Here is a 22,433-nt window from a genome sequence, read left to right on the forward strand (position 1 = left end):
ATTTTGAAACTCGAAAAAATTGAGACTATGTTAAAAAATTTCTTCTAAAATTTAATTTTTTAAAATCCTAAATCTCCCTCCAAAATTTCACCCCTTAAATCTAAACTTTAAATCTATATTAGTTAACCTCTTAAATCTCTTTATCTCATGAAACATTTTGGTCATTTTGATATTTGTAGGTTATATTTATGATAAAAAAAAAATTATGATCATTCTAGAGAATTTTATTTTTTTTAGCAACATTTTTTTGTATGTTTGCGAAAGGAAAATAGTGTAGCAAGTGCTTCTTTGGAATGGTGGTATAGCAAGTACGTAGGAATGTGAACTTTAGACTTTCGTGTTTTAATATTTCAAAAAAAAGCATTTAATAAAGCCGGTGGGGGTAACGAAATGCTTTTCCCTTCTGTTTCCCATACTCATGTTTACGTCTGCTTTGTATTCGTCAAATCTCTGGACCCCAATTCTTAAAGTCGTTTGCGTTATATTTTTCGCAAGTGCGAATAATCAGCGGAGACAATATATTATACGTTTAAACAGAGCCGTGCGAGCCTTCTTAGCTAACATAAGCAATTAGAAAATAAAGTGCCTTAGATTTTATAAAAACTATAATTGTAAATACTATTATCATAGAGAAAACACAATGAAAAACACCATCAAACTAATTATTCATTTTAAACATAATTTTGTTCAATTCTTTTATGCAAAATTAGTGACTAAACTTTAATTTTAATTTTCCTAAACAGTTTTTATGGAAATAACTAATCGCCTGATATTTTTTTTTCAAATTTTATATCATTAAAATATTCTATGTTATTTTTTTTTGGTTATTCTACTATTTAAACTATGAAAATCTCCATAAAACTATAGCAATTAATATTTTCTTACTATTTTTACGTAGTCCATATTCAGCTTATCCAAATTACTATAGAATTTCTAACATAAATCCATATACTGCATATAGATTTCTTCTTCTAGGACTAAAATATTATAATTAATACAAATGTAAAAACAATGACTATCGCAAAATGCCCATTATTTATTTTAGAAAATGCTGCCCTAAGCGAGTGCTTCATTTTCCACAAGGGAGGCAAGGCTCTGCGTTTAAATCATTCTGCCTAATGATGATGATTATATCTTTAATTTGTATCCTATTAATATATTGAGTGCGTCGTTAATATGATTACATCAAGATAAAATAAAAACGTTATAAATTTTGAGATGGCCATGGGACATTTTTTAGTTTGGCCGTTTGGTTCCGACTTGGCTCTGGAAAACTTGGTTTTGAAACACTACGGTTGGTTGGGTGCGATCATACCAGCACTAATGCACCGGATCCCATCAGAACTCCGCAGTTAAGCGTGCTTAGGTGAGAGTAGTACTAGGATGGGTGACCTCCCGGGAAGTCCTCGGGTTGCACCCCTTAAAAAAAAGTGTTTCAAAAAAAAAAAAAAACTACGGTTGGTTTGATCGATGACCCGGTCTAAAGCTGGATTTATCCGTAATTTCGGCGATTACCATTTTTTTTTGTCAGCAAAACTACAATTCGGCAATTACGATAAATTTTTTTGTTTGGAATATTAGAAAACGGAAAAGGAATATAGTTGCTGTCTGATCGTAATTACAGAGGAGACTTTTCACGTAAACAATGCCACGATTAACGGAGAATCAACAATATTGATAAATCATTCAGATCGACCTGATAAGCGTGAGAGCGACAAATGTACGGTTATAATTTAGTGATTGAACTTACCCTTGATCCTCTACAAATCTTACGCACTGGACGCTCTCTCATTTGTAAGATCGTGAACAGCTACACAGTGTGTGTTCAGAAAAAAAAACAGCCTACATAACATCCTCGTATTATCCTTTTATTTTTACAAAGTTATCGTACTACTTCACAAAAATAAATATAAACATTTGACTGAAAACTTCTTCAGATACTACGTATCATTTGGTTTGGTCTATTTTAGTACTATAAATTAAATTTCTAAACCATACATTATGACTAGCCTATAAGACCAAATACAATGGTGATACTCCCACATGAGTCCTTAATCATATTTTAAGCTCATTTTTTTTATTTTTTTTTTTCAATAGTTAAGGATTCGGATCTAAAATACTCGTCCAATGGTGATCCCGAAGAATGAGTCCTTATGAATAAAATAATATTTTTAAAAAAAAAAAATTAAAATTGAAATTTTATTAATTGCATTATTAAAAAAAAAGATACAATGATTTAATAATATTCCAAAGAGAATTAATTATTAATCTTGATTACCAAATTTATTCCAAATATTTTCGATCAAATCATTCTTCAATCGATCATGAGTTTGCCTATCACGAAGATCATTGCGGTCGGGAAATGTATCATTGAACAATGTAGGAATTTCGTTTAGGACCTCCGAAGTTCTGGAAGATTCTCCTTCTTGAAAATCTGAAATATTAACCCGGTTTGTATAACCATCTCGTTCATCTTCAACTATCATATTGTGTAGTATGATACATGCTCTCATAATCTTCCCTATCTTCTCTATGTCCAATGTACGAACCGGGTTTTTCACAATCGCAAACCGAGCTTGCAATACTCCAAATGCCCGCTCGACATCTTTTCGGGCTGCTTCTTGCCATTTAGCAAATAACGCTTGTTTGGGACATTGAGGGAGTGTGATAGATTGGATAAATGTTGACCATTTTGGATATATACCGTCTGTGAGATAGTATGCCAACTTATACATGTGTCCGTTGACCATGTACCTTACCCTCGGAGCTCGACCTTCTAAAATATCGTAAAAAACAGGAGACCGATCGAGGACATTAATATCGTTTAAGGTACCTGGAAGACCGAAGAAAGCGTGTCATATCCAAAGATCTTGTGAAGCTACAGCCTCTAAAACAATCGTCGGTTTTCCGGATCCACGTGTGTATTGTCCTTTCCAAGCGGTTGGGCAGTTTTTCCACTCCCAATGCATACAGTCAATGCTCCCGACCATCCCTGGAAAACCGCGTTGCTCTCCAATATAGAGTAGTCGTTGAAGATCCTCCTTTGTGGGTCGTCGTAGATACTCATTGCCAAATAATTGTATAACTGCGTCAGTGAAATGATGTAAACAAGAGTGTGCTGTGGTGTCAGCAAGTCGGAGATATTCGTCAACCGAGTCAGCCGCTGTACCATAAGCAAGCAGACGAATAGCCGCCGTACACTTTTGAAGTGATGATAGACCCCACCTCCCGGTTGCATCTTTTCTCTGCTGAAAGAATATAAAGTTCTGCTTGAGGGCTCTGACAATACGCAGGAATAAATTCTTTTTCATACGGAAACGTCTTCTAAATATTTGTGCCGAGTATGTCGGGTCTTCACTGAAGTAGTCATTCCATAACTGATCATCTCCTCCTTCACGGTCTCGTTCAATATAAGCACGGTTCGCCTCATCATCGGGTTGGTCCTCCACTATGTCGTTGTAGTAATCTTCAACGATTTCATCAACAAGTTCGTCTATTCTTTCGTCTAGACCATCGGATGAAGATGATGACATTTTAAGAAGTCCTAATATGTTAAATATCTAAATAATTAATTTAGAAATATTAGGATTATTATAAAACTTTAATTTTGAACTTTTTTTAATAAAATTTATCATATTTGGAATATTATAAAACTTTAATTTTGAACTTTTTTAAAAAAAATTTGTCATATTAGGAATATTATAGAACTTTAATTTTGAACTTTTTTTATAAAACTTGTCATATTACTAATAATAAAAAAATTAAATTTTGAACTTTCATTTGATTCTTTTAAAGACATTTTTGGGTAGAAACTTCAAATTTTTAAAAATCCATTTTGGTTTGTGATTTTACTAACCGTTTGTGATCGACTTGTATGGTTGGCACTGGTCTTGAAATTATTTTGCCTGCGTTTGATATGTTAACACAATTTCGAAAAAAGACTTGTAGTATTCATGTTAAAACATAAATTAACAAAGGCAAGATTATGAACACAAGATTATTAACAAAGTCTAATATATAACACAATTTCAAAAAAAGACTTGTAGTATTCATCTTAAAACTTGTCATATTACTAATAATACTACAAGCTCAAACTTACAAGATTATTAACAAAGTCTAAACAAGATTATTAACAAAGTCTAATATATAACATAAGTTTTGATACAAAGAGAAGCTAGACTTGAACTTGAACTTACATATGATCCGAGGAAAACAATGAGAGTAGATTACAAACTCTCTGAAAACATGAACTTGACTCTCAAGAGGAAACAAGTTTCTACTACACCGCAAAGACTACAACTACTACTTATAATACATATGCTAAAGAGAGTGACCCGTGACTCATACAACTACACCCGTGCTTCCTACTCCAACACCCGTGACTTCTACAGCTACACCCGTGATTCCTACTCCATCACCCGTGAATCCTACTCCATCAGATAAAGACCAAATGCACCCGTGACTCCTTCCCACATGCGAGTAACCTGTCAAAACAGAGTGACAAGAGTTAGTAACCTGTCATAACCATTAAAAACAATCAGTAATATGATATATCTACACAAACGATCAAGTACACAAACAGTTCTACCTCAAAACCAAGATTGAAAATAGATCATATCATTTCGGACATTAGTTTGAGCATGAGGCTGTTTTCCATATCTGAGAGAGTTTCTTTCTTAGCTAGTAAACGATCAAGAAGCTTTTGTTTAGACAGTTTTTCCTTAATTTCTAAAACCCCTTGTAGCCTCGACAACTCCTCCTCCCTGCCACTCTTCTTCTTCTTGGTACTAGCTTTCGCCGCTTTAACCCCAGGAGGTCTAACTTCTGGTTCGACACCTTGGGCTTCTTCTGTATCCACCTCCACAGCTTGTTTGCGCTTCTCCTTTCCAGCCTCCTTAGCAGGATAGTGGGAGCACCATTTCTGGTCGTATCTCAGCTCCCTCCAGCAGTGATCCATGGTGAACTTGTAGCCGACCGTGTTGAAGAAAATGTCCAAGGCGGTTTTCATCACATCATCATCGTTTTGCCCACTTCTCTGCTCCCTCAGAGCCGCAAACCAACGACAAGGAACAAATACAATATCAAAAACAGTTAAGAAACGACAATCCATTGAAACCCGATACGGTTTCAATCCGTATAAGACACAGAGAGGAGATCCGAGACCGATACAAACCAAAAACGTTTCGAAACCCTATCTAAACCCCCAAAGAATCCCGAAATTGATTTATCCCCAAATATTTTTGAAACCCTAATTTGAAAATTTTCTCAAATCGGTCGAAATCCGAGAACCAAACCCTTAATACAGAACAAACAAGATGGAGAGTGATCTCTAATCGATAAATCTACGAGTTAAAGCTTCGATTTACCTTACACGAGCCGAGGAAGAGAGATCGAGCAAAATCGTCTCGAAATCGCCTTTCTCTCGAGAAGAAATTTTTTTTTTCGGTTTGGCTCGAGATTGATTTTTTTTTTGACCCTACACAAACCAAAGACAAAATCGTCCCACTCACCACGTGACACGTTGCTAAGGATTGAATCCTTAAGTCCGCTGCGACGGACCAATCCTTCGTCGATTTATCGCTAATAATAGTATTTAATTACAATTATGCTTAAGGATTTGTCTTATGGACCGGGTGAAATCCGCCGTTGTACATGGTCTAACTATTTGGGTTAAAATTTAAATCGTGCTATTTTCTTCTCATTTATAGTTGTAATTCTATAACTAGGGTCGGTTTCTGATCAAGCATGATAAAACATTCGTTTCAAGCCTCTGGAATTAAAAAAAAATATATATGGACATAGACTCTCCAATTTTATTTTATAAAAAAATTTGATCCCCAAAATTTTGAATTATTTATTAAGTCGTCTACAATTCCCAAAATTTCAAGGTTGTTACCTATCAAGTAAAATGATGTAATTCTGTCATTTTACCACTTATATACAACTGCCAGTAATTTATGTAAACCAAATTATATTTTTTTTGCTAATTATGGAATAAAAGGAAATATCATCAATTAAGTCATCTTAACTTAAGTACAGAGAAATAAAATATCATAAATTAAGTCAAAGAAGACTGGTTGTGTACGTGTGTGTTTGAAGTTTCATTTGGTGAATTTTATGTACTACATTTAGATCCTATCTTCGAACACCGTACGTGACAGAACATTTAAATTTCTTAAAACAAAGTACATGGAGACCATGTGTAAAAAATAAGTTAATTTTTTAAAAACAAAGTACATAGAAAGTTAGAAACCATGTGTAAAGAAGAAGCGCGTTCTAGGGTTACATGAGAATTCAAAAAGAGACAAACTTTAAAGTATGTATGCATGATAGGCCTGGAACTTTTATCCGAGATCCGGATTCGATCCGAGATTCGATCCGGATCCGATCCGAAATCAGGATATCCGGAGGGGCCGAATCCGGATCCGGATAGTAAAATGTTGGATCCGTCAAAGCCGGATCCGGATCCGGATATTTTAATTTTTTAGTCCGGATATCCGGATCCGTAAGTTTTATTAATAACTATTTCAAAAATAGTAATATCTATATATAAAAATTAATTTTATTTAATATACTTTCATTTTTATAATAGTATATATAAATTTTATGTAAATTTTGTAATATTATACATAGAAATAATTAAAAATATTATATATTTTTTTATTTTTAAATTATTGTTAATATTTTATATATATTGATATTATTTTTTATTTATTTTAAGGATCCAAATGCGGATCCGGATATCCGCCGGATATTACAATTTTTAGAAAGATATCCGACATCCGGATATCCGAGAACCCCGGATCCGGATAAGGATAGTAAAATTATGGATCCGCCGGATAAGGATCCGGATCCGGATACCTTAAAATTATCCGGATACCCGATCCGTCCGAGACCTAATGCATGATACATCTTCAAGATAATGTTGTCTTTTATAAATTTAGATATTACTATATTGAAATATCTCACTCTTATTCAATTGAATAGATATTAAAAAGTTTTTATTAAGCCAGTAGAGCTACCAATCAGAGACGGCGTGAGATTGAAATCCTAGTAGATATTCTAGGATTATCAGCATGCACTGTGTTGCGTAATTCCAGATCACCCTTCAATATTCATCCCTAAAAACTAGTAACATGTATATCTCTAAATAACGTTTACTATATATCGATCTAAAATTTAGTGTGAAGATGTACAAAATATATATTTTTATTTAAACTTTTGTTGCTATATAGGAGTGTATAAATAATGTTGTTCAAAAAAAAAAAAAAAAAAAAAAGGAGTGTATGAGATATAGTAATATGTATATCTCTAAATAATGTTGCTATATAGGAGTGTATAAATAATGAACCTACTCGCATGAGATATTTTAATACTTGACCATTGGCACATTCATAAACTACATCTACAAGAGGCTAACAAACGCAAAAGGTGCCTGTATAAAAATAATGAAATTAAACAAGAAACGAGTTGAGCATGATATTTGGAAGGTTTTTAGGCTGAATTTTTTATCGGAATATAAAAATCCGTCTTTTAACTTTTAACTGAAAAAGTTAAAAACTGGTTTTTAAATAAAAATTTATTAATAGAATTTATGACTTTTTGTTAGCAAAACTCTAAATTAATTTTTTATTTAAAAAAAAAAAAATGAGAAAACAGTGGGTTGAAAAAGCAGAAACCGACAAGCATAGAGTGAAAAGAAAGCGCGTGAATATGGGAAAAAAATCCCTTTCCATAATTCTCTTTTATTAGTCGTTGCCATTTTTCATCTTCTTCTTCTTCTTCATAAGTTCACTCTCTCACCATGTTCTTCTGACGATGCTCTCATCATCATCGTCCTTGATCTATTCTCATCTCATTCACCACTTCAGTTGTATTTGAATCATCTCATTCACCACTTCAGTTGTATTTGAAAGTCAGTTTCAAACTCCTGAGATCTATTTGTTTCCCCAAGAAAACAGCTTGTTTTCAACTCCCGTCGTGTCTGAAGCCTCTAGTACTTGTTCTTTCCTTTTCTGTCAGCTACAGTTTCCTTATTGGGAGTTTGTGTCACGACTCACGACGACCTTATAGATCGTTTGATCGGAACCTAGAAATATATCAAAATGGGTAAAACCGCCGGGAACAGAGACTGGGCTCAGATCTACGCTATATACGGTATTGAACAATGGCAGACGCTCGTCTTCCTTCTCTTCCATGCCTTCGTCTTCTCCCTCCTCTCCGTCCTCTTCCTCATCTACTTCGACCAGATTTGCTTCTTCCTCGACTCCTTCTTCCTCTCCGGCGCCGCCAGACTAGCCGCAGGGTTCACCGGCGCAGTCACCGCTCTTTCCGCCGTGTGCCTCCTCTTCGCCGCCGCTAATTTCCTCTACTCCGACGTTCCGCTCCAGTACAAGATGGCTCAGCGCATGGTCAGCTCCGTCGGCGACTGGTCGTGCGTCAAAACGGCTCTCGATCTCGGCTGCGGACGCGGCATTCTCCTCAATGCCGTCGCTACTCAGCTCAAGAAAACCGGTAGCTCCGGTCGGGTCGTCGGGTTAGACCGGTCCAAACGCACCACTCTCTCAACTCTCCGCACCGCCAAACTCGAAGGTACACTTCCAAAGTCAACTCTCTAGTTTCTTTCAAATAAATGAAAAAATAAATAAAATGATAATAATAATAATTGTCGTTACACAACCTGTTCATGTTTTGAAGTTTGCTTCTGTTTTGTAATCACTCAGGTGTGCAAGAGTACGTGACTTGTCGGGAAGGAGACGTGAGGACGTTACCGTTTGGGGATAACTACTTCGACGTGGTGGTCTCGTCGGTGTTTGTGCACACTGTGGGGAAAGAGCACGGTCAGAAGTCGGTGGAGGCTGCGGCGGAGAGGATGAGGGTGTTAGGGGAGATAGTGAGAGTAGTTAAGCCTGGAGGCTTGTGCGTGGTGTGGGATCTCTTACACGTGCCTGAGTACGTGCGGAGACTCCAGGAGTTAAAGATGGAGGATATCCGAGTCTCTGAGCGAGTCACGGCGTTTATGGCTGCAAGCCACATCGTGTCGTTCCGTAAACCTAGCGAACTCGTCGCCGGACCACGTGAAGTCCGGCTCGATTGGAGATGCTGACGTGGATTTTTAAAACGGCAGTGTCGGTTGGTTATATTATCAAACGGCACGTAGTACAAGTCGGGAGGTTGGAAACGATGATTGTGATTATACTGTATTATTTTAGTTACGAATATTAAAACTTAGAAATTTAAATACTGGGGAGGCGAAGCGGAACCAGATTAGCTTGTTAATGGCCGCGTTTTGATCTTTGTATTTATTTATACAAACAATACTATTAATATAATCAGATCTTTATTATGGTGCTGAATCGACCATGTTTGAAGGTTGAGTGAATTTCAAGACTTGCTTCTTCCTCGACTCCTTCCTCTCCGGCGCCACCAGATTAAAACTGGGGGAGGCGAAGCGGAACCAGATTAGCTTGTTAATTGCTGCGTTTTGATCTTTGTATATATTTGGGTCCCTATATATTTATACAAACAATAGTATTAATATAATCAGACCTTTATTATGGTGCTGAATCGACCATGTTGACTTAATTAGTGTAGGATTAAAAAAAATAGACCATGTTTGAAGGTTGAGTGAATTTCAAGATTGTCGTCTTGTAAAATTCGTTGGCCATTAAATGACATGTCTTTTTCATATTACATCGATGTGATAGATGTTCCCCCACATTATTAATTTAATTGTACGTTTGGGCCAAGGCTTTTACACATTCATAAGCGAATCCTCATAACGTCGCGAGTTGTTTAATCAACGAGTGAATAGATAACATATCATAGGAGAACATAAGGCCGTTTATATGTCATTTCTTAGGCTCATTGGAAGATATATCGTATCTTTTGAGAATCCATCAAAAGAAAGCCTTATGGTCTATTTTAGATTCTGATTAGCACTTGATTGATCATTGAAGTTACGGACTCAGTTCATCTGGATTGCCATTTTTGCCTCCTCGGCAATATTTGAACTACCCTAGGTGAGTCCTGTTTTATTTCTCACTGTTGAATTAAATAAAGCAGCTCTTATGTGTGGGAACAGTAGGTTAGCTGGAAGAGGAACTGTGGAAATCACCATTGAGAAAAGTGATGGTTCAACGTTTCAAGCTGAAGCTGAGGTAGATCAAAGAAAGAGTGGCTACAATCTAGGTATCAAAGCTAAATGGGATTTTAAATAAGGGTCAGTTACTTGTGTTTTACGCAACAATCTCTCTAGCTGTTCTTTTACGAGACAATGCTTTTACTTATATTATCTGATTTAGGTTGATATCGATGGTTATTCAGCTCCAGTAACAGCAGGGAATTCTGCAAAACTGGTTAGGTAGTTTACTTTAACTTCAACTTTTGCTAACTATACAATCTTAAACCTAAGAGGCTGTACTATGTACTCTTGAGTCTTGGGAACATGTGACACCCCAAAGCTGTTGCATCTCGCGTTGTCTCAGGTAACCAACGGTGCATATGATAGAGCCAAACTCAATACAGTGAATCAAGCTGGTATCAAAAGTTCTACACCCTTTCTTCCACATAATAGAGTACAAGTATAACATTCCGATTTGTTATATATAGTAGTGTATATTGATAGGTTTATAAAAATTGATTTGACTAACTATATCATAAATTTTATTTAATTTTACGGTCATACGTCCAAAATTTTTTGTGAGCCTTGGGCAGTCAGAGAGTTATAACAATGTTATTGGTCGGTTTGTTTCAAGATATCTGTAAATGGATCTCAATCTTAGTGGATTTCCAACATTACTAGAACAACAAAAATTTCAACTTTTTATTTACATTCAAACCAAAAAGAAAAGTTCTCAGTTATGAGAGTATCCAAATTTTAAAATCAAACTGAAGACATTCTACAGAGTCTGCTAGGTGTTGGTCGGAAATTCAACCACCGGAGATTCATCCGCCGGATCGGAGGCGTCAAAGCTCTTCGCAACACCTCTCTGCTTCCGTCACTCGGCACCATAAACCCATGCCTCACGCACTTGGACGAGCCAGGCCGTCCCGAACACGTGCAAGCCTGTCGAACTCTCAGAGCCGAACCGTGACTCCTACGTCTCACCCGTGTCGTCTCTGATATTTCACGCATCTCTGCGCCTTCTCCTGATGGGATCCTTCTCATAACCTGCATCACTTATTAATGATTTTTGCAGAAAAAGCTCTGTTTTATGAATTGTGTGAGAGAGTGAATGAATTCTCTTCTGTCTTTATATTTAAATGTGAATTGACTTCGTTTTCAATCTTTGTGTGATGGAGAGGTTGGTCTACTTTCAAATTCTGGTTGCTCAAGTTGTCTAAGTTTGACCAATTCAATCTCACCAACAGGTCAACGGTGAACTTCTGAAGAACAATAAATTAGAATATTCAATACTTTTGTCATGAAAAGAGACATGCTTTCCACCCAAATTCTAATTATTTAATTAAATAACACAAAGGCCAAAAGCTTTCCAAGTTGTTTTTTTGGGTCCAATCTACTTTAGACCATAATTGTTAGAAAATTTTGTGAGGTCCATAAACTTTCTAAAATCTTACAAGAGGGCCATCTAATTTCAATAATTGGTATTGTCATTTTTTTATCATATTGGGTGCAAAATGGCCTGCACAACCTGGATCTTTGGACCTCTCTATCTTTTGTTTTCTTCCATGGTACCATTTTGTGGTAAAGTGGTGTGTACTGTACATTTTGTTTTAAGGTACGTTAAAGAGTTGTATCCTTTTGAAACAAGAAACATATGAATCTGATCCGAGCTGCTACCTCTTCCAGTAAAACCTTGTGATCATAAGGGCAGAAGTACCAAGTTCGAGAAATCATTTAAACTTGCTTTAATTCTTGACCCGTGGAGATTATGGATTTTGGTCTGGAGCTTCTTAGCTTTCCCCTATTTATTAATCCTGGAGCATTACAATATGTTTTCGTAGCCACGTGTCATCACGAAAATGATTATTATAATTGTTAGAAAAATAAGTTGGTCTATATAAACATATACTATGTTTTTTATTAAACTAACTATCAAATTAATTAATAGTGTACAAAATAATATTTTTTCTTTCCTTAAATAAAAGATACATAATTACCTAATATGATTAATATATATATGACAATTAATGATTATGAATAATACATATTTGATAAAAAAATTTCTAACCTCTCTCTTTTTTGTTTAATTTTATACTATTAAAAGAAATTAAACAATCACCTTAAGCATATAATAAAAACAATTAGATTTTTTCTTATATGTTATACTAGGGGTTGGCCCGCCATACGGGCGGGTGAGTGAGTTTACAATAAAAGTATTTAATATTTTAATTTTATAAAACATTTTAAAATAATAAATATGTTTTATAATTTAAAATTATATTGTAAATTTTATTAAAATTTGTTGGTTTGAGTTGAAAGAATCACTAAAGGATTTTTAGTGTACATAAAACTATTAAATAAAAAAGTTTAAGGAAAATGTAATGATTTATATTTGTTCTTTTGATTTTTATTTCACTTTGATATATTTAAAGAAAATCTAAAATAAAAACAACTGATACATTTCTCTAAGAGTTTCAAATTTTATATTTACACTAATTAATTTCACACGATATTAATTAATCCATTTCCAAGATAAATAAATTTAAAATATAATGTAATGTACTAAAATTAGAAAAAATATATTTTAAAGTACTATATAAATCGTTTCAATAATGTCATAAATAATAATTTGTACATTTTATTTAACAACAAATGAAGTTTTATAATATATGTTTGTTTCACTTTATATTCGATTTTAAATTTATAATGAAATTTTATTTATTTAAAAGATTTTTTTAGTTATCTTTTTTTTAGTTATGTTTCATAAATTATTTTAGTTATCTTTTGTAAATTATTTTAGCGTTTGTTGAACTTTGTCTTATAACAAAATTATTTGTTGGAAATTTTGCTCTTGCTAATTGACAATATTTTTACAGATTAATAGTTTTATAAGTTAATAAAATATCAAATTTTAAATTGAAGTTTACTTGAGTTTCATACCAGATTATATCATATAATTTATTTCGAAAAAATTAGAATGAACCAAATCGTATTTAACCAAAATAACTAAATGTAGTGTAACCATTAATAATTTGAAAATCAAGATGAATCAATCCTTTAATATTTTTTGTGTTGGCTGTTTTGGTGTTTTTGTTTGTTTGGGTCATTTTTTACGTGCTAGTATTAGTACGATGTTGATAAAAAAAAAGTATTAGTATGATGCTGTTGGAGATCTAGAAAGTTGAATTGTCGCGGATGCTTTAGGAAGATTTTTTAATGCCTTATATTTTTAGTTTGTTTGCCATAGTCCAAAGTTACCGATCACGTTTTTTATAGCTTCAGTTCTCGTCTTCGTAATTTTTGAAAAAGAAGCTGTAGTTTAATTAAAAAAAAAATGTAGTTGAATTTCATTTATTATGAAATCTGAAATAAAAAATCGAGACCATGGAAATACATATTGTGCTCAAATTATTAAAAAAGACAAATTTATTCATTTTCTTGTAATAAAAGCATGTGTCATACCAATTGTCTAGGTTTTGTTTATAACTCAATGTCTATGATCTTAATTTGTCCCTACAACATAGGTTTTTAAAATTTAAATGTAGACATGAGTAAAAAAATATTCGAAGGACATGGTATGGAGTTAGAGTTACCATTAATATGTTTTATTTAATGATTTAGCTGAGAGCATAGAAATTAAAAGAAAATTATGTAATGTAAAAAAAATATATAATGTGAACTTAAGCTTGTAAGAAATAGAAGGATTATAAGGTAGATCACTTGAGTAACTACTCTGTGCGAGCCTTCTTGAGTGGGCAACCAGCTCCTGGAAGCTGTTGTTCATCTGCAATGATCCTGCCAGAATTGAGCTCATCACTTGCTGCTTTTGCTGCAGATGGACCCCTAGGGTTCATGGGGAGGTCATTACGTCAAGTGTTCTGGTCAGTGGCACTTGTCTTGTCACCATCTAAGCAATTGCAGGAAACTTATATCGTCACCATGCAAATCGTCATCAGGATAGTTGTGCCCACCCTGTCAATGATTTTTTTATGAATTACAACGCTTCATGTATGTAAGGAGGAGTATAAATTTCAAAATATGGTTTACATGAATCGCAAATGTTGCTGTGAGGGGACGCTGATGCGGTCAAAGATACGTGAAACAGTGAAGGTCTGATGCTAACTCAGTTAGCTCCAACTGGAAAGTGAACGTTTTTCCAACAATATTTTGCAGAAATTGTGGAACCTCGGCCCCTACAGTCTCCCACACCAACACCCTGCAAAAAGAAAATGTCTGTCAAGGCATGTTTCTTTATAAATAAAGTCTAGGCGATAAGATGTGGCCACTCAAGCATACCATAAGTTCACTGATTTCCGCCGCACGCACATTAGTCAACCATGAAATTTTGGCATAGAAAACAACAAACACTGCAGACTCTGTACCATCTGAAATGCACAGCTCCACACAATATCTTCAAGTTTTAAATGTTGCAAATGTCTTAGCAGGATATGTTGGTTGGCTTAAATGGTTTGTGCGATGTACACAAAATGTAGTTAATGGTCTGCTTATCTGACAACACCAACAGAGGTTAAGTCACTACATGCAGGAAGAGATCCCATTAGAGCAGGGTATGTAGCACCAGCCACTGCCCATTTCAATCAACTCACTTTTTTCCAGTGCACAAAACTCGGTAACCTGTGATGCAAGGAAGTGAGGGACATTAGTAATGAGACATATGCTAGAAGAAACAGTTAGGGATTTAACCTGTGGGGTCGAGTTAACCACGTATGCGTTAAGCTCAAAGACCGTCACAACTTCAATTTTCTTCACACCTTCATAGTTGGTGGAACTTGTGGAGCAGTTCACATCACCAACACCCAAACTACACATATAATTTTTATTTTGTGTTTTAATTGTGGTCTTTGAATAAATAAGATATAACTTTCTGATTGACGATCGAAAGACTTACTCGGATAAGTTCTCACTTGCGTTTGTCTTTGTCGAAAATAGAAATGAGTGCCAGAAGTTGCATTCAGTAAGAGGCGGCCTGGAAGATTGACAAAGATAGTTACAGATCACTATGGAACTGTAAACTTGTTTTAAAATAGCTGCCTCCGACGAATTTTGAATTAATGCTGGTGGCTACGATCACCTTAGGCTCGACGCCAAAAGATATCATTGAGGGAATATAGGAGACAAACCTGCTCATCAGTTTATGAGAAGAAACTGAAAGATCTAGTATTTATCATCAAGGAAATTAGAAGAGACAAACCTTTGCATCAAGGAGGAGCATGTCAAAACCCCATTAGCTCCCCTCCCTCCCCTTCTTCACGTTTCTTGTTTCCCAAAAACGCAGCAGGCGCGTGACCACAGTTTCAGAACAGCGACCGCACTTCAAATCAGAAAGAAGTATATGGGATGACACCACTGTCGTAGGTTATGTTTGAAAGGCAGCCGCTGCTGATTTCTTTTTAGTCAATGTTTCCCGTTTGCTTCCCTAACTCTGTTAAATATTCAAAATTTCTCTGAGCTTTCTCAGCTGCATTGTCTCTTGCTTCAAGAGCTTTGTGTAAGTGTAGTCTTTTGCTTTTGCACCCTATTCAGCCCTCTTTTAATCATCCCCACAAACATTTGATAAGATTACAGACAGAGATATCTTTTCAGCCATCTTATACTAATGCTACAAACTGATCAACTTCTTAGTCATAGTTCTCTTCCTGCATTTTATTATACACAATGAAACAAATTTAAAACAAAACCCTTTATTATGCAATGTGTGTAATTAATAACTCAAAAAGAATCTACCACTAACTAACCTCTCTTCCATCCTCATTGTAATCTCCACCATTAACCTCTGGCACTGACTCGTCTAATTCCTCATCTTCCTCTTTAAAATCACAACAAATCAGTGATTGGTGAACGATGAACATAACAACCAATCTATAAACAAACACTTGATTGAAACATAGTTTACCAATTTTTTGTTGCAAGGTTTCAGGTTCTTCTCGTAGTCAACCCTTGCGCTTTTTAGCCTTAGCAACATGAGGTTCTTTCTCAAGAATTATTGTGAAATTCAAGTATCATATTTAGTTTAGAACATTAAAACTGAGATAAAGTACATACAACATCTATAAGAATTTCCACTTGTCTCCAGAAGATTTTCCAACTTGTTTATCCATACAAATTTAAAGTTAGTATGCCTTTGAAGATGAACCTAAGGAGACACTCACAGCAACAACGAATTTGTTCTTGGGAAGCTTTTTCTTGAAAGTCTCACGGGAATCTTCACTTTAGATCATAAAAAGACAGCGTCAGTATTTACACATAAAATTGAGCCAGAAAAAATAATGGAAAACCAAGAAAAATCCATCATAATCAAATTAAAAAGGGGAATAAGCGCAACAGGTTTAGTATGTTCATGTAACTATTCAAATACTTCCGACATCACAATAACAATCAAAGGATTCTACCCATTTAACCTGTAACAGATTTCGCAGTTTCCAGATGAAGAACTTTTGTACAGAGGAAAGTTAAAAGTTTAATACTTTTCAAAAAAAAGTTAAAAGTTTAATCCCTAGAAACTACTGATCAGGAAAAAAAATTGAATAATTGAAAGGCCATGATTACATGAAAACGAAGAATGAACTGGCTGGCCTTTGTGGTTTATTTGGAACCTTTGCAGCAGCTTTACTACGGCATGTTTTGCAATATTACCTACAGAGATCGGAATGCAATATTGAGAGGAATCGAGAAGGTAGGAAGTGGCTTTATTGATTGAGGAGGTGGTGGGGAAGATGAACTTAAAAGCACATACTGAGAGAAATTGAATCGATAAGTAACTTAGTCACTTGGAAGCTGGAGAGACGTTTTCAACATCGGTTAGGCAGCGTTGTTGATACAAATAAGAGAATATGACTCATCCTCGTCGAATAGAATTAGATGGTGGTGGGCTTGCTTTATTTTTCAGTGCGGGCCAAGAGCAACCAGAAATCTATTAGAATAACGAAATGAAAATATAACTTTTGGAGGATTGTTTACTAAGTGACCACGTGGCGTAATTAGCCCCCATCCTCTTTGGTGACGTGGAAGGCTGTGCGCAGAGCACAAGCCTACTTTATATATATATATAAGATTTTGAATTTTTAAAAACGACTATAAATTACTAAAAATGGTAAAAGTCCCACATTAAAAATTTTGTGATCAATGGTTTAACTTTTTTTTTGTTCAAGCAAGATACAAATGATCATATATCATAGGGGTGGGCGTTCGGATACACATTCGGGTTTGTATCGGATATTTCAGTATAAAAGTATAGAACCCGTTCAGGTATTTCTACACTTCGAGTCGGGTTCGGGCATTTTATGTTCGGGTTCAGATAGTTTGGGTCAGGTTCGGATATTTAAATTTTGAAGAAAAAATAAATAAATTATCCATTGTTTAAGTTTTTTGTATTTAAAATATATTTTAACTTAACTGTTTTCTTAAAAATTTTAAAAGATTAAACTATTAATAGGTTTGGAGATAAAAATTTAAAAATAGAAAGACACTAATTTCGTTGTTGTTTTAAAATTTTAGATGCAACTTTTGTTAATGGAAGAAACAAGAACTTGATATGTATTTTAAGTGAGTAGCAAATGATTTTGTCCATAATTATATGTATATTATCTAATTTTAAGCAATAAGAATCATTAATATAAATATTTTGAATAAAATGGGAGAAATAAACTAGAAATATAGAGTTAAGTATACTTATGTTTGGTTATCTTCGGATATCCATCCGGGTTCGGATATTAACCGTTCGGATTCAGATATTACTCGAACTGGTGAAATACGTAATTTGTTTTGTTGTTCTAATTAGATGATTTTTAGACCGATTTGTGAATATATACTAGACAAATATTTATATTTTGAGTCTTCACTTATATTCTATAACAACTTGATATATTAGATTTGAACACTAACCTGTTAATATAGTTTGCCGGTAATTTTTTTTCAAAATTTTAATTCTCGGATATGTATATGGAATGAAACTAAATTTTAGAAATGTTCATTTTTTAATTGACATTTATGTAATTCACTGAATTCATAAAAGAAGTTAAAAAATAAACTTAACTCATATCAATTAAACAAAGATGAGAACGAAAGCACAATTCTATAGATGTAGAAAATGAAATCACTTATGGAGAGTCAATAGTAAACAAATCGAGAGCAGAAAACCTAATCCCCTTTCGTCATTATACAATCGATGTTGCCTATTTGGTTTTGGTGATTTGTGTCAGCCGCAAAACTTAATTTTCTTTTGTGCATATGAAGTCTTAAAAATAACTAAAATGAGATGTAATATGTTAACTCTTCAATAACGATGATATATTTAAGAGACCAACATTTGTATTCATCATTTCATAATCGATAAAAATTATAGTGTTGCAAAATGTTAAAATCATTTCATAAACAAATATTATTATAAGAACTCACTCCGCGCGCGCATGCGCGGATTATCATCTAGTACAGAGAACATATGAATCTATCAGTCAGCCAGTCCACGGCAATATGAATGTATATGCGCATCATTTGCAGGATGCTAATTAAATACAATAAGAAAAAAAACATCAGTACATATGATAAACTAAAATATTCGAATGTGATAATCTTGTATTCAGTTTCTTGTTACTAGAAGTCCATGAATTTCATCATGTTGTAATGATGACTCGATATACAACTGAAATTGTGAATAAGAGTGTTATATCATCCTCATATACAATAATAAATGATTCTATTAAATAGGTTTTGGAGGGTTTCTAAAAATTCACTCCTGTCGTAATCAAAAGATCGTAATGTAGCCAATAGAGAGTTGAAGACAGCGTTAGTTCATATTCCCCGATCTGTCCATCTTTCATCCTTGCATTTCCACTCCACCAACCAGCCCTTATTTACCTTCATTAATATTTTATCCTTGCTTTTATACATATATAAAAAGAAAATCAAATCAGAATCTATGGAAAAACTGCACCTCTCATGTTTGCAAATTAATCCAACAGATGACAAAAAAAAAAAAAGAATCTATGGAAAAACTTCTACTCCACATATTTATGTATATTTTTGTGTGTGGCAGTAATAAAATAACATTTTGGTGTTTATGAGTTAAATCAATCGCACTAGTTAGTAGTTACATACTAGTGCTGCCACTTTAGCTCTCTTTTGTTTTTACCTTTTTGTGTTGTTTACGAATGTTTTCAAAGTAATAATAGTTGTATTTTTTGTGTGGAATAACTTAATTATCTTATTGATATTGTGCGACCCATTACAATAAAATGTCACGGCTGTCTTGATCTTCATTGTGCATTTGCCTTGCATCTTGCTATATTCCTATATTATTTAGCTTGCTATTTCTATTTCTACTTCTACAAAATATTTCTTCCATATTCGTTTTTTTTAAACACCTTATGTGAAAACAGCAAGATATTACGTACGGTTCCTTTGGGAACAAGCTAGTACAAGAAGATAAGATAATATATAGATATTTTAAGAATTTGATTGAGCATGAGAGATATATATTTTGAATGGGAAAACAAATGATCATGGAAAAATATGGCAAGTGTAACCTGAAATAAAATTAAAATGTTTACCAAAATAAGTGCTAATGATGTCAAAATTTCTGAAAGGTAATTTGTACATATTATCTAGAAGAGAATGTAATTAAAGGCGGTTTTAATCACTTGGTTTAAAGGCAATGATTCATTTTGCTGATGTAGAAGCATATGGTCCATCGCTGGCCACTTGCAGCATTCTTTTATGCATACATCGTATGCCTTTCCATATCTTTCTCTTCTCTTTTTCTTAAACATCCAATTTCTTGATTTTAAGAAATTCTGAAAATTCGTGGGCGACTAGTTCTATGAAAGGGAAATATAACAACTGGTATCATTTAGTCAATAAGAGTTTTTTTAAGTATGTATCGTACAATAGTTTTATAATATACTTTATCTGTTTCATAATATAAATAGTTTTAAGGAAATATTTTGGTTTCAAAATGTAAGCAGATTTCACATTTCTAGACAATTTTTATATTTATTGGGTATAGTGTGACCAATTAAATTATATAGATTTATTTATTATTGGTTCAATTATATATAATTTATATATTAAATGATATTTTTATAAAAATAATAGTTTTTCTAATCTTTGTGATTTTAGATAAAACTATTTATATTATATTATCAAACAGAGGGAGTATGTGTGATTTTGTGTGTGTGTTTATGTGAATTTATTTTTCTAATAAAAGTATCAGTAATACTTCCATTGTACAAATATAACCGTGATCAATATTTAATTATAAGTTGTCTATTAATAAGTTTTGCTTTATATTAACGATTTAAATCACGACATGTAGGCTGGCAATATTGGAGCTAGACTATCTTCGTCCGACGGTTCTCAAGATACCCCGAAGATGTTATCTCCCGTCTGGCAATACTTTAAGACGTTATGAGACGCGTAACTTGAGTTGTGCGAAAGATACCGTTGCACTGACTCATCGAACCTAGCAGCTGCATGCACCAGCCAAATATTACGTGCATTAATTATGTTCGCTAGCAATTTTTTTTTTTTTTGAGAATCATAGTCTCCAATGGGGGGGGAAGGGGGTTCTACCCAAAATAATAGACCACATACGTACATACATATATACAATATATACTTATACACATATGAATTTTTAGAACTCCAATGGGTAGAGCTCGAAAGTTGTTTTGATACTATTTTCAGGTGGCAGATACACCTAAACTGGGATCCGATCATCAAATTAAACTCTTTATATAAAATACTCCGATCCCAAGGAAAGACAAACCCTAAATAATATTGTATAGTTTTAGTTAATTACATCCAAAGTGTTCGAATGCTTCAAACGTCAAAAGTATATATTTGAAATATTGAAAAAAAAAATATTGTGCATGCATGTGCCCTCAATAACTTTGATAATTTTTCAATGATGTAGATTATTTAATCCCCCCACGATAAACAAATATTTTGCAAAACATAGTGGCTAAATAAAGATGTCAAAACTCATGTCCAACTAATACTTGCTACGGTGCTACCTATTACCGGTTATCATTTTATTTACCAAAAAATAACAAATAAAATCTTTGAATTTAACTTTTGATCAACCCACGACGGTTGCCGGCTCTCTATTAAGAAAATAAATCCACCTTGAAATCCGTGATTTATTTTTGGTATGCTTGTAATCTAACTGTATGACCTATGATTAATGGAATATATTTTGCGATTTTTTCTCCAAAAAAAAATATATAATGTCTAAATCTAAGTTCTGAGCAGGCTGACAACAAAATATAAGAGAAAGTTATGAGTAGAAAATGACACCCACACCTGAACGTATCTGGAAGCATTCATAATTAGGGGGTTATTTGTTCAAATCAGATAATTAATTCTGACCAAGTAAAAATTTATTACAGTTTTAAGTAAGATAGTTATGTAATAGATTTTTTTTAGTAATCTAACTTTATTTTTAGATTCTATGGAAGTGTTTATCTTAAGTGAAATAACTACGTCAGTCTAATAAAATTTCAAGACTAGTTTACATAAATAAAACAAAAGCAAATTTATATGTCTCAGATAATAATAAATATCTCTTGTTATTATTTACAGTTGCTGTGTTTATTGAATATTGCTTGCAAAAGATTACGGGTTAATAGAATACAAATAGCTGCTGCTTACAAAAAATATAATAGTTTCTTACAAAACTTAGGACTACTGTTTGGTATGAATTTAATGATACGAAAATATACATAGAAAACAAATAGAAAAAATCACAATCAGTATAATATAATACTACATTATTATTATATTTATAGCTTTACAAGCAAATATTGTAATTTCTTATCATTGCGATTGCCTGATGCTTATCATTACTTTTAATCGGTTCAGCAAGTTCAGGATGTTTCCAAAGAAGATTGGTTTTCACTATTTTTATAATATAATGTCTATATTTTAGTGTTTACACTAACATATACTCTAGGCCACTTTGTAGTTTCAAAAGAAGTTTGGATAAAGCAAGTCATGGGCTTGACATAAGAGATAAAATCTATATCATCAACCAGAATAACATCTAGTATGAAACAATCATAAGAAAAAAGTATATCATATTCTATTAAAAATAACAATTTATATTCAAATCCAGTTACATATACCTGTTTAATGTTAAGATAATTACATTAGTTTAGCGGATTTTTGGGGATAAATACACAATGCTTTTAACTATAGTAAAATTGAATTGGTAAGTGAAGAAAACTCACAGTTGCACAACTATTTTTTTATTTTCAATCATTTCCTTTACAAGTAAATACACTCTCAAAAT

The 22,433-nt window shown here is 33.5% G+C and overlaps 3 protein-coding genes, 1 long non-coding RNA gene and 1 other non-coding gene across 8 annotated transcripts; 2 read left to right on the plus strand and 3 right to left on the minus strand.

Annotated features, from left to right (window-relative positions):
* The first annotated feature begins 1,301 nt into the window (after positions 1–1,301).
* On the plus strand, positions 1,302–1,420 carry LOC125581090. The gene has a single exon (XR_007318801.1). It is a non-coding gene; the product is annotated as a 5S ribosomal RNA (ribosomal RNA).
* Positions 1,421–2,392: 972 nt separating this feature from the next.
* LOC106417128 lies at positions 2,393–3,533 on the minus strand. The gene is made up of 3 exons (XM_048744023.1): positions 2,972–3,533; positions 2,550–2,833; positions 2,393–2,479 (listed from the first exon to the last, which is right to left on the minus strand). Exons 1-3 carry the CDS (start codon positions 3,531–3,533, stop codon positions 2,393–2,395), a joined length of 933 nt encoding a protein of 310 aa, XP_048599980.1.
* Positions 3,534–7,652: 4,119 nt separating this feature from the next.
* LOC106418536 lies at positions 7,653–9,346 on the plus strand. The gene is made up of 3 exons (XM_048744902.1): positions 7,653–7,871; positions 7,904–8,592; positions 8,724–9,346. The coding sequence occupies exons 2-3, from the start codon at positions 8,106–8,108 to the stop codon at positions 9,104–9,106; spliced, it is 870 nt and encodes a 289-aa protein (XP_048600859.1). The 5' UTR covers positions 7,653–7,871; positions 7,904–8,105; the 3' UTR covers positions 9,107–9,346.
* Positions 9,347–10,760: 1,414 nt separating this feature from the next.
* LOC106418537 lies at positions 10,761–11,362 on the minus strand. The gene has a single exon (XM_013859259.3). It carries the CDS (start codon positions 11,177–11,179, stop codon positions 10,886–10,888), a length of 294 nt encoding a protein of 97 aa, XP_013714713.1. The 5' UTR covers positions 11,180–11,362; the 3' UTR covers positions 10,761–10,885.
* Positions 11,363–13,651: 2,289 nt separating this feature from the next.
* LOC125580452 lies at positions 13,652–17,520 on the minus strand. Of its 4 annotated transcripts, none has more exons than XR_007318169.1 (9): positions 16,881–17,520; positions 16,694–16,780; positions 16,041–16,354; positions 15,883–15,953; positions 15,036–15,783; positions 14,831–14,948; positions 14,423–14,761; positions 14,174–14,342; positions 13,652–14,098 (listed from the first exon to the last, which is right to left on the minus strand). It is a non-coding gene; the product is annotated as an uncharacterized LOC125580452 (long non-coding RNA). The 4 variants fall into 4 exon arrangements; XR_007318170.1 differs by having other exon boundaries at positions 16,041–16,098; positions 16,190–16,354; positions 16,694–16,957; XR_007318167.1 differs by having other exon boundaries at positions 16,041–16,115; positions 16,190–16,354; positions 16,694–16,957.
* Between the last annotated feature and the right edge of the window lie 4,913 nt (positions 17,521–22,433).

Source organism: Brassica napus, chromosome C1 (assembly GCF_020379485.1).
Source record: "Brassica napus cultivar Da-Ae chromosome C1, Da-Ae, whole genome shotgun sequence".
Taxonomy (NCBI): Eukaryota; Viridiplantae; Streptophyta; class Magnoliopsida; order Brassicales; family Brassicaceae; genus Brassica; species Brassica napus.

Bases quoted from the DNA above. Each gene is read 5' to 3' on its own strand.
- LOC106418536 (XM_048744902.1), top strand. From the start codon at position 8,106: ATGGGTAAAACCGCCGGGAACAGAGACTGGGCTCAGATCTACGCTATA. The intron at 8,593-8,723 runs GTACACTTCCAA...GTAATCACTCAG, and splicing joins CCGCACCGCCAAACTCGAAG to GTGTGCAAGAGTACGTGACT.
- LOC106417128 (XM_048744023.1), bottom strand. From the start codon at position 3,533: ATGTCATCATCTTCATCCGATGGTCTAGACGAAAGAATAGACGAACTT. The intron at 2,834-2,971 runs GTATGCATTGGG...TCGGTCTTCCAG, and splicing joins GATGGTCGGGAGCATTGACT to GTACCTTAAACGATATTAAT. The intron at 2,480-2,549 runs GTTCGTACATTG...ACAATATGATAG, and splicing joins TTGCGATTGTGAAAAACCCG to TTGAAGATGAACGAGATGGT.
- LOC106418537 (XM_013859259.3), bottom strand. From the start codon at position 11,179: ATGCAGGTTATGAGAAGGATCCCATCAGGAGAAGGCGCAGAGATGCGT.